Source organism: Stegostoma tigrinum, chromosome 10 (assembly GCF_030684315.1).
Source record: "Stegostoma tigrinum isolate sSteTig4 chromosome 10, sSteTig4.hap1, whole genome shotgun sequence".
NCBI lineage: Eukaryota > Metazoa > Chordata > Chondrichthyes > Orectolobiformes > Stegostomatidae > Stegostoma > Stegostoma tigrinum.
The window spans coordinates 32,822,118-32,834,347 of record NC_081363.1 but is presented as its reverse complement, the minus strand read 5'-3'; the positions used below and the strand labels follow the sequence as shown (position 1 = coordinate 32,834,347).

Below are 12,230 nucleotides of genomic sequence, written 5' to 3'. Positions count from 1 at the left end.
TTTTCAAATATAGCTGACCTATCTTCAGCTTCATTGTAACTCATAATGGCTGGTAATGCCTTGAACGTTATGTTTTCTCTCAGTATAGTGGGATACAGTCCAGCTGCCCATGCAGAATGCTTAAGATCTTTAAATCTGTCTAAGATTCCTAGTTATATTAATAATGGGCATTTGTGAGTGGGGTGGTGGTTTGGTTGAGTTTTTTCTACTTTGTCAATCTGCTACCCTATTGATTTTCATACTTCGGATAATAGTGGGATTCCTGCACAGTAATCAACATGGAGCAACATTTTCAATATCAAGCGTGTTAAATAAACAGCCCACAGAAAGTATAGAAGCTCCGCAGAAAAGCACAAGGATATCAAGTGTTGATAACACTGTCAAAAAAACTGAAAATTGGAATGCTACTTATTTGAAAGAGGACACTGATAACGGCAATGAGGGGGACAATGAAATGTCTCAGGATGTGGGACTAAACTCAGTTTCTACTGGCAACCAGACCAACTGTGAAAGAAGTGCAATCCAGGACTTCACAGATGTGAGAGCTTCCTCCTTACAAAAGATTGTCCATCTAGATAATGAAAAAATGCAGACAAGGTCAAAGCGTTCCGAAAAAGAAAATAACGATATTCAAGAGTGTAAGAATTTATGTAATATCTTGCTGATATCACCAAGAATCAATATACCAAGAAGACAAGAAGTAGCAGAATCAAAACCCGAGGATGTTGATGATCTGAAAACTAAAACGGTAAGCAAAATAAAAAGACACACACGTAGATGAACTGTTTACAGAATTAATTTTTAAGAATTTTTAGGCAAATATAAAAGTTTTTCGGTTACAGAAGATTGTTGAAATTTGTGCATTTCATAAGAAGTTGGTGTAACATTAAAAGTGCATATATTACAATTGTGTTCAATTAAACAACCTTTGGGTTTTGCAATTACAGAATTAAATTATACAAATGCACTTATTAATCTTAAATTGTAAGTTAAATATGTAAAACGTTCATTGTGTCATAGAATATATGTAATTAAATATTGAACAGGACTATGTAATGATTAATTTTGTAGTTACTTGTAAATTGAAAAACTTCTGTTGCATTTTATCAGATTACAAAATTTGAAGGATTGATGACAGTGCCTTCCATTAAGAGCAACTCTTTTGCATCAAAATCTCACTGTTTAATAAAAACGAAAGGCCTGACGTAGCTAAGTATGTGCCTGGACAAATATCATCGTCATAGTCTGCCTTACCAGAATGGACTTGCTCTTGGGACATCTTCGAGGATTAAGCATGAATAAATAGTTCGCACATCATGCAGTTTAGCTAATGTTTACACCTCTGTCAGAGTTGCAAACAAGTTGAAATAGCAAGCACAGCTTAAATTATTCTATCCAAGCCTCCAAATTTTTCTAAAGGTTATAGTTTTATGAATTCTAGACAATTATTCAAATGACTATTCTAGTATGAGGCTAGATGATGAATAATGACAAGTCAATAGTGGAACAATTAAGCCAAATATTGTCCTTATTTTTCAACATTTTTAGCTAGTCTACGTAACAATAAATAATAAATGTTCAAATATGAGTTATTAAAATTCCATTATTGGAAGCAGAAATGCTAGAAGTACTCAACAATTCAGGCAGAATTCTTAGAGAAAACAGAAGTGTAGCTTGACCTAGATTATTTCCAGAATATTGTGCTTTGTTTTCAATACATCTAATGTACAAATTAGTAGCTATTTAGTCCCTTGAACCTTTTTTCGCTATTTGTAGCATTCAGGTGCAGCAGGCAGTGAAGAAGGTAATTGGAATGTTAGCCTTCATAGCAAGAGTATTTGAGTGTGGGAGCAGGTTTGTCTTGTCGAAGTTGTAAAGGATCTTTGTGAGTCCACACAGAACATCAAACAGCACAGCACAGGAACAGATCCTTTGTCCCACCAGTCCGTGCAAACCATGATGCTATTCTAAACTTATCTGACTTCATATGGTCTGTATTTTATTCTTTGCCTGTTCATGTGTTTGACTAAACTTTGCTATCATATCTGCTTCTACCACTCCCCTGCCAGCGATTTCCAGGCATTTATTACCCACCTCTATTTTAAAAAAACTTTTATTGCTCATCTCCTTTAAACTTGCCCCATCTCAGTTTAAACCTGTGCCCCTGGCATTTGACATTTCCAATCTTGGAAAAAGGCTACAACCATCCAGTCTGTCATGCCTGTCATAATTTTGTGTATTCTATCATGTAGCCCCTCAGCTTCCAAACGTTCAAGCAAAAACAATCCAAGTTTGTCCAACCTATCCTATAGGTAATACATTCCAATCCAGGCAACATCCTGGGAAACCCGCTGTGCATCTTCTACGAGGCCTCCTCATTCATCCTATAGTGCAACGGCCAGAACTGCACAAAGTACTTCAAATGTGGCCAGACTAAAGTTGTGCACAGTTGCAACATGACTTGCCAACTTTTATACTCAGTACCCCAAGTGGCGAAGACAGGAATGCCAAATGCCTCCTTTACCACCTTACTCACTTGTGTTGCCACTTTCAGGGAGTTATCAACTTGGACCCCAAGACCTTGTCTATACCAATGTTCCTGAAGGTCCAGCCATTTATAGTATATTTTGGTCTTGCATACAACCTCCAAAAATGCATCACCTGACAATTTGTTTGGATTAAACTCCATCTGCCACTTCACCTAACTTTCCAGTTGATCTATACCCTGCTGCAATATTTGATATCCTTCCTGACTAACCACAACTTCACTAATTTTCATGTCATCTGCAATCTTACTAACGAAACCACCAATGTTTGCATCTGAATCATTTATATATATTGCAAACAACAGAAGCCCACCACCGATCCTGCGGAACACTGATGGTCATGGACCTTCATTCGGGAAAAGCACCCTTCCACAACCACCCTTTGTCTTCTATGGCCAAGCCAACTTGTATCCAACTTGCCAGCTCGCTGTGCATTCCTTGCAATTTGACCTTCTGGACCAACCTATCTTGAAGAATCTGGTCAAATGCTTTTGCAAAGTCCGTGTAGATGCCTTACTCTTATCAATCATTTTCATCACGTCCTCAAAAACTCAATCAAGTTTGTGAGATGACACAAGACTTACCCTGAAAGGCATACTAACCATCCCATCTAAGTCCATTCTTCTCCTAATACTGTCCCTAAGAATCTTTTCCCTTCCAGTTATGAAGGTTCACCAGCCTATAATTACCTGAGTTGTCCCTCTTGCCGCCTTGAACAAAGGAACAACATTGGCTAATCTCCAGTCTTCCAGGACCTTGCCTGTGCCTAAAAAGGAAACAAAAATCTTTGTCAAGGCCCCAACAATCTCCTCCCTTTCCTCCTTCAGTATCTTATGATAGAGCCCATCTGATCGTGGTACTTGTCTATATTAATGTTTCTCAAAACACCCAACACCTCCCCCTTCTTACTTTTTGACATGCCCATAGCATCAACATACCTCTTTCTAAACTTGCCACCATCAGTGTCTTTCTCCTTGGTCAATACCGATATGAAGTACTTAAGGACCTCATCCACTTCCTCTTATCCCATGCATTAATCGCTCCTTTCTCCTTGAGTGGGCCTACTTTTGTTCTTGCTCATAATACTCATATAAAATACTTTGAGAGTCTCCTTCATTCTACTTGCCAAGGACACTTCGTGGTCCCTTCTAGCTGCCCTCATATCTTTTAAGTTCTTTGCTATTTCCCTTGTACTCTTCAAGGGCTTTGTTTGATTTCTGTTTCCTAAGCCTTACTTATTCTTCCTTTTATATTTTTAACTAAATTTACAACATCTCATCATCAAAGTTTCCCAAATCTTGCTCTCCTTTCATCTACACAGGAACCTGCAGGTCCTGAACACTGATCAACTGGCTATTATAAGATTCCAGCTTGGAGCCCAGTTGATTGATTGGCACTACATCCACAAGCATCCACTCTGCTATCGCTCAGTAGCAGCAGTGTGTATTATCTACAAAATGGACTGCAGAAATTCACCAAAGATCCTCAGACAGTGCCTTCCAAACCCATGACAACTTTCATCTAGAAGGACAAGGGCAGCAGACGTATGGGAACACGACCACCTCCAAGTTCCTCTCCAAGCCACTCACCATCCTGATTTGGAAATATATTACCAATCCCTTACTGTCGCTGGGTCAAAATCCTGGCATTCCCTCCCTAATGGCATTGTGGGTCAACCTACAGCTAGCGAACTGCAGCGGTTCAAGAAGGCAACTCACCACCACCTTCTCAAGGGCAACTGGGGATGGGCAAGAAATGTTGCCCAACCAATGATGCTCATATCCCACAAATGAATAAGTAAAAAAAACCCACATGTCTGGTGTGGATTTGCCTTCCAACAACTGGTTCCTGGTTTTTCTGATTCCTGCCTAATACTTTTGTAATTAGCCTTCCCCTGGTTTTGAACTTTCATCCAAGGTCTAGTCTGATGCTTTTCTATCTTAAAACTGCAGAAAGATGATCACTGTTCTCAAATCCTCCCACAAGAAAACTTCAATCATCTGGCCAGACTCATTTCCCATGACAAGATCTAGTGCAGCACCTTCCCTAGTTAAACTACAAATATTGTTTTGAGAATCCCTCCGGGATGCATCTAACAAATTCTGTCCAATCTAAGCCGCTGGCACAAGGGAGTCCCTGTGAATGTTGGGGAAATTAAAATCACGTACTAATACAATCCTTACCTATCTATTTCCCTAATTCCCACTGGTTCTTGGGAAGCATATTGTATAGCTTTATCATAGTGATTGCACCTTTCGTATTCCTACTATGTGGCCTTACTGGATGAGCCATCCACGACCTCTCTTAGTACAGCTAAAATTAGTACAGTTAAAATAGGTACCAATTGTGGTGTGAAATTTATTTTTCTGTTGGTGTTGCTGGCTAAACCAGCATTAGTTGCCCATCCGAAATTCTTCAGAGGACAGTTAAGAGTCAACCACACTGCTGACAGTCTGGAGTCACATGCAGGCCAGACCAGGTAAGGATAGCAGTTTCATTCATTAGTGAAACTGATGGGTTTTTCCAACAATTGATAGTAATGCAACTTCCCTTTTACATCCATCCCTATCATACATGAAGCATCCGAACCACGAAATGTTGAGCAACCAGTCCTGCCCTTCTCTCAACCAAGCTTCTGTCATGTTACCACAAGTAGTCCACTGCAATAATTCAGGCTCTAAACTCATCTGCCTTATCTGTTATACTCCTTACATTAAAATAAGTACACTTTGGACCACTAGTCCCACCATGTTCATTAACTTGGCTTTGCCTGTTCTTCCTACTAGACTTACTTGATTTAGCCTCTTTCTTTTCATCAAACACTTCACATGCTTTGGATCCAACTCCCTTGCCACAATAGTTTAAATCCTCCCGAGTGGCCCTAGCAAACCACCCTGCAAGGATATTGATGCACCTGCAGTTTAGGTACAACACAACTTTCTCGTACAAATCTCACCTGCCCTGAGATAGATTCCAACGATCTAGATGTTTGAATCCCTCCATCGTATGTCAGGCCTTTAGTCATGCATTCAACTGTAATATCTTCCTATTTCCAGCTTCACTAACATGTGACACAGGAATAATCCTGAAATTACAACCTTTGGGGTGCCCTAGATGTTTTCAATTTCCTACCTAACTCCCTAAATTTGTAGGATTCCAGGTCTCTTTCTGCCCGTTTTGTTTGTACCAATATGGATTGGTACTTTGGTACCTTTGATATTCACCATCTCCCTTCAGAATATCCTGTTCATGCTTAGAGACATCCTTGATTCTGGCACTAGGGAGGCAGTACACTATCCTGGAGTCTTGCTTGCGTCTGCACCTGGAATATTGTGTGCAAATTTGATCTTCTTATCTGAAGACAAATGTTCTGACCATGGAGGGAGGACAAAAAAGGTTTACCAGACTCATTACTAAGATGGCTGGGCTGATGTATAAAGACAAATTGAATAGGTTAGGATAATATTCACCGGAGTTTAGAAGAATGATGTAGAATCTCATAGAAACCTGTAAAATTGTAAGAAGTCTAGACAGGATAAATGCAGAAAGGATGTTACCAATGACAGGGACACCCAGAACCAGGGTGATTGTTTTAATGGTACATGGTAGGCTATTTGGGACTTAGAATGGTGAAACTTCTTCTCCAGAAAGTTGTGAGCATGTGGAATTCTCTGCTGTAGAAAGCAGTTGAGGTTAAAATATTGAGTATCTTCAAGAAGAGTCAGATGTTTTACTTTGGTCTACAAGGATCAAACGGTATTGGGGAGAAAGTAGGGACAGGGTGCTGAGGTGGATGGTCAGTCATGATTATATTGAATAGCGGAGTGGTCATGAAGTTCTGAATGGTCCACTACTTTCTATGTTTTGTTATGAATAGGGAAGACAAAGTCTCTGTTTATATTGAGCACTGGTCAACATTAGGGGAAAAGAATGGCCTTATGGTATTATCCATCGACTATTAATCCAGAAATCCAAATAATGTTCTGGGGACCTGAATTTGAAACCCACAATGGCAAACAGTGAAATTTGAATTCAATAAAAATCTAGAATTGAGGATCTAATGATCATTGTCAATTGTTGGAAAAACCCATCAGTTTCACTAATGAATGAAACTGCTATCCTTACCAGGTCTGGCCTGCATGTGACTCCAGACTGTCAGCAGTGTGGTTGACTCTTAACTGTCCTCTGAACAATTTCGGATGGGCAACTAATGCTGGTTTAGCCAGCAACACCAACACAAAAATAAATTTCACACCACAATTGGTACCTATTTTAACAGCTTTACCATATTTTCTGAAATTAGTCTTTGTGAATAAATCATCAGGACGTTTCAGGAAGGCAATACCACATACCATATTGCTATAAGAGCAGTACTAGCAATGTACATTAACTAACTAATAACCTACAATATCTATGATTTAAATCATTGAGATGACAGCCCACTGGCAGCAGATGATCAATGGAAAATAATGGTTAGGTGTTTTTTAGAGAAACCTTTTAAGCTCTGACTAACTTCAATACTTAGTAATTGTTATTATCTTGTTGATAATTATTTTTGTCTTAGATTATTTAACATCTGTATCACCTTTTGTTTTAAATATGCAGGAAAAAAGGATTATTCTCACCCAATGGATCATCCAACAGATAAAAGGCAGCAATGAGATTTGTGTAGAAGGAAAAAGGTAATTTCCTTTTTGTTTCAAACAAAAGAAAAATAAATCTTTAAAGAGTACTTTTCCCATCCTATCACCATTTTTATCCCTTTTCCTGAAGTGGCTTTTGGCTTTTCAAGAACTATTGATAATGTGCAAACTGTTTTTGGGTAAGTGGTTAGGATTTGGAATAATGGTCAAAGCGGTTACAATCAGATTTAATTTGATAAACACCTGAAGGTGAAAATATGAAGGGCTATGGGGAATGATAGAGGGATAAGCTGAATTTATTGTTGCAAACACAGACATGTTGGGCTAATGGCCCCTTCTATGCTGTAAACATTCTATGCGATAGTCTAAGTATTGTCAACAAATTGCTCAGTTTAAAGCAGTGCAGTTGATCTCCAAGAGGCAGTCATCATTTTATTGATCAGCATCAGGTATTGTGGCAAGTTTTACCTAATCCAGAGTGGTGATACTAATTTTCATGCTCCTGCTGTTGCAATCAGTTAATGTTGCTTTGACATTAAATCCAGGACCTCTGATTTATTTGTATGGCTAAGTTGGACATTAATAAATTGAGACAGAAGGTAAGCAAATGATTGCAAGTTTTTATTTTCTAGGCAAAGCCCTCATATATTGTACAATGAGTTGTAGATAAAAATAGGATCATTATTCCATTTAAGGGGCTGAGGTCAAAAAAAAACACTGACAAGGTATTCCCTGAGAACTGTTCCCGCTCCTCCAATGTTTCTTCACAAGAAACACGATAGTTATAGCTGAAACTTATTTGGATGTCCACTGATGGATCTTTCAGTTTTTTTTTCCCCCCAAACAGAGGTGTAAAGATCTGTTAATTATTTGTTGTGGTGATATATTATCTCCTAAAAATTTGTGCTCCTAATTAGGTTCAACGGAGAGTGTAGGAACAATTCCAGTAGCAGCACTAAGCATACCTAAAAGTGAGCTGTCAGCCTGGTGAAGCTACCAAACTGGACTACTTGTATCCTAAACAGTAAAAGCAGAAACTGATAGCTAGAACTAAGTGATCCCACAAAGAATGGATCATATCTAAGCTGTCAAATCCTGGCATATCCAGTCATGAATGGTGGTGACAATTAAACAACTCACTAGAGGGTAAGGCTCCATTAATATCCTTAGTCTCCATGATTAAAGAACCCAACTCATCAGTGCAAAAGGTAAGGCTGATGCACTTGCAGCAATTTTTAGACACAAATGCCATCTCTGCCTTCTCTAGTGGTTCCTAGAAATATAGGTGGCAGTCTTTAGCCAATTTGATTTTGACCTCATTACAACCTTGGTTCAAACAAAAGTGCTGAATTCTAGTGATGAGGTAACATCAAAATCACATTCGACTGAGTGAGGCATCAAGGAGGTAAAGAGTTACCTGGTTAAATTTTCCTGCTTCCGTAGAGATGAGGTTGGAGAGAGATGCAATATAAGAGACAAGACAGCTCCCTATTGCATTTTTGTCTCACAGTGACAACTTGCAGAGGTAGTTTGGATCAGCTGACTTTTCCACAAAAGCAAACAGTTAGACTACTTAAGACCTCACTTTCAGGCGATTTTGCAATGGCACTGATATTTTTCCCTCATTACGTCTGACTTCTGCTGTTTGCAGAGATTGCTGTTCTTTCAAGGTAACCTCTTGGTGGCATGTTGAGTGGCTATAGGTGACAGAGACTCCATGCCCCAACAATAAATTTGTCAAAATGGAAGGCCAGAACCAAAATGCTACAACTCTGGTGAAGATGTTACCCCACTATTTAAATCATCCTGTTAGCCTCAAGCTTTTTTTGAGGACTTAAGTGCAGACAGCCAACAGCACTTCTTCACTGAGGCATCCTTGTCTTCTCCTGTGTCCAACAGCAGCATCTACCTCCCCGGTGGAGCCACTGACCTGACAGTGCTACATGCCCTCTTATTCGGCCTACTCCTCAGGATGTCATGCATGGTCCTTAATTTTAAAAAAAAGAGTCAACAAGGAGATGACCAATTAAAAGTCAACATGGGTGGGCTTGGCACTCCTCCTGAAAAGTTCACTCCAAAAGTGTCTTAGGTCAATGATCTTGTGTCAGAATTAGGATTGGATTTGTAGTTGGTTAATTTGTACAATGTATCTGGAAGTACATTTTTAGGTTCTTCAACTGGATATTAAACACTATGTATGTGTTCCCAAACAGAGGTACTGATGGAGTATACTGGCATAGTAATGTAATTGCTGAACGAATTAAACAAACGGAAGTGAAATCTATCACTGGTTCAATTTATGTTCTGAAAGGACCATTGGATTATGTTGCAATGAAGAACCAAGGTAAGTAGACAAATAACTAAGGTAAGACAAAGAGCAGAAAGTGCATGCAAGACAGTTATTCAAGTGGCAGAAAATTACTAGGCTCATAGACTGGTCAAATAAATTGCAATTAGAGTTCAACATGACTAGGAAAACTAGTAACTTCACTTAATATATTGCCCCAAATATAAGAAAGGGCATAAGGAAGAAATCCAAGTGCACAGCTTTAATTGGGAAAGAAATAAAAAATATGCAAGTTATGTTAAACCTGAATGTGACAGGATTTTGAATACAGCATGAAGTGATAGTTGCCATGGTATTAAAAATTATACAAACATACTGGAGACAGTGCAGAGAAAATTTATTATGTTGACACCAGAAATGCATGAATGTTTTTAGGGTACAGAGACAGACAGCCAAATCAAATAAAATTAGAATATTCAATGATGATTAAAATTGACCTCATTTATTCTTAGCCAGACTTCTTGAATAACCACCACTAGGCAATACTAGACACCAGGTTTATAGCTTTACTAATTTATTAATGATACAATAGCTTTAGCAGAGCAAAGTGAAACAATAAGTTAACTAATGTCTGATTTAAATCCAGTAGCCTTTGTTTTCAGAAACAAAGCAAAAATTACTGGAAAAACTTGGCAGATCTGGTAGCCTCTGTGGAGAGAAAGCAGAGTTAATATTCCAGGTCCAGTGACCTTTCTTCTGAACTAACTGATTACCAACATTTGCAGTTCTTTTAGATTTATTTTTTGTTTAGTGGTACCTTTGTTTTCAACCCCGTTCACACAAAGGTATATAAATAAATGTGGGTAAAGTGATATTTGGGAAGAAAAAGGAAAAATAACAAAACTGGCCAGATTACTTCAGCAGCTTCCAAGATGTGTTGTTTCGCAGGTCTCTTGATTGATTTTCTAAAGGTGTTGATGGCTGCCACTGTAGTGACAGAAGTCAGGGGGGAAAGGGCGGTGGTGGTGATGGTGTGGGGTAATGAATGAGATAGCAATGGGTGGCATGGTTGTTAGGGCTAGTGTGTGTGCGGGAAAGCTGGTGTGGTGTTCCAAGGGATTGAGGAGGCAAATTGTAGGGCATGCAGGATTAGTGGGTGTGGACAGTTGAGTGGAGTGGGCGATGGTGAGTGAGGTAAAGAAAGAAGGAAGCGTGAAATTGTGAGAGTGGCAGAGTGTGAGCCTAAGTGAGAAGTGGGTCCATTAGCAGAGAGAGAGCACTGAATGTGAGATAGCAGAGACCAGAGTTTGGCACTTAACATAATGAAGCAGAGAAGCAATTGACTTACTTTCTGCATTGCTGGATGTTTCTCCACACGCTGGAGGTGGCACTAATATGGGTGGTGACCTCGGACAATACTGACACGGTCTAGTAGCTTGGCTTTTTCTGCCAGTTCTCCAAAAATAGCCCTCCTCTCCTTTGCACCATCCCATCCCCTCAGTACCTCCAGGAAAGCTTCAAATGCAAGTACTCATCCAGATGCCACCTTTTAAAAAGGGTGGACACGCAAGGGACACAAGTGTTTAGGTTGTTACCTGCTCGGTGGCAATCTGCTGTGGGAGCAGAATGTGGAATGATGCAGCAAAAAATTGGACTTAAGAAATACAATTAGGGTGGAGTAAGTAGTTAATAAGTGAGTTGGTAAGATGTAGTGAGAAAACATTTGCGATGAAAAATCTTCCAAAAAACTTACACAACTTGAACTTAGCCAAAAAAACTTTTGATTCAGCCCTCTCTTTCAGCTGAGAGGCCTCGGTCATAATTTGGAGACTCTTCTAATAGTTCCATGTCTAGTTTGAAAGATTCAACTTGTAGTCTGCCTATATTAATTACATTTTGTAAGTTAATATATGCCTATTTAGGAAGGTAACTGAATATTTTATACAATTAAATCTGAAAAATGTCAATATGCGTAATTCCACAAATTGCATATTTTATTCCCTTTCTCCTCTCAACCCTTGATTAACCTTTTGTCTATAGTATTTCCTTGGCACCTTAAATGATAATGAAAGTATTGGGGCATAGATTTAATCCTTTTAATTTTTTTTTGAAAATAACAGGATTCTCTAATTCCATTTTAAAACACTTTTTTTTGGGTTTTCCATTGGATTGGAAGGAGTATATTGAAGAATTCTTTAAAAGGAGGTATGCCACTCTTCCTATTCTATACAGTATTTTGTCTCGACTTAAATTGTTATGGTATAGTCGAAAATTATCATGCTGATTTGGGAAGATTTTTAAGGAAACAATCTTCATAGAAATATTGCTCATTATCTCTCAGTCACATTCCATGCAGCCCAGTTTAGTCATCATTATTTTCATCTATTGCCTCATGTGTATTTGGTAAATATTGAAAAAATATCCGAATTCAATAAAGTTCCTCTGTCAAAAATAAGACTTTATAGAAAGTTCTGGCATATCTTTAATTATCACTTTCTGGATATTCTAATAGATTCCATGGCCATAACAATAAAGTGAATTAATTTTAAAAGGAACTGCTAAGAGTACATTAAACACCATATTAGTGGAGCATTAATTTCCAGTAAGTCTAACATTTTCAGGTTGAATCATAATGTTTTTCTCAATTTTTGCCATGTCAGTAAGGACCTGAGAGAGCATAAAATTGAGTACAACCCAAGCTAATGCCCAAAAATTTGGTGTCATGATTCTGCACCAATTGATACTTTGAGAGAA

At 38.6% G+C, this 12,230-nt stretch overlaps 2 protein-coding genes across 6 annotated transcripts in view; one reads left to right on the top strand and one right to left on the bottom strand.

Moving 5' to 3' along the window:
- im:7136021 (uncharacterized) overlaps window positions 1-12,230 on the bottom strand; it is a 108,380-nt gene that overhangs the window by 44,443 nt on the left and 51,707 nt on the right. The gene's annotated exons all lie outside the window — the stretch shown is intronic.
- Window positions 1-12,230, top strand: part of mis18bp1 (MIS18 binding protein 1) — an 83,845-nt gene that overhangs the window by 26,360 nt on the left and 45,255 nt on the right. For all 5 annotated transcript variants that reach the window (XM_059649090.1, XM_059649087.1, XM_059649089.1 and 2 more), the window contains 4 exons: window positions 255-748; window positions 7,152-7,228; window positions 9,403-9,533; window positions 11,597-11,681. In XM_059649090.1, coding sequence (XP_059505073.1) covers window positions 255-748; window positions 7,152-7,228; window positions 9,403-9,533; window positions 11,597-11,681 — 787 coding nt within the window. The remainder of the gene's footprint in view (window positions 1-254; window positions 749-7,151; window positions 7,229-9,402; window positions 9,534-11,596; window positions 11,682-12,230) is intronic.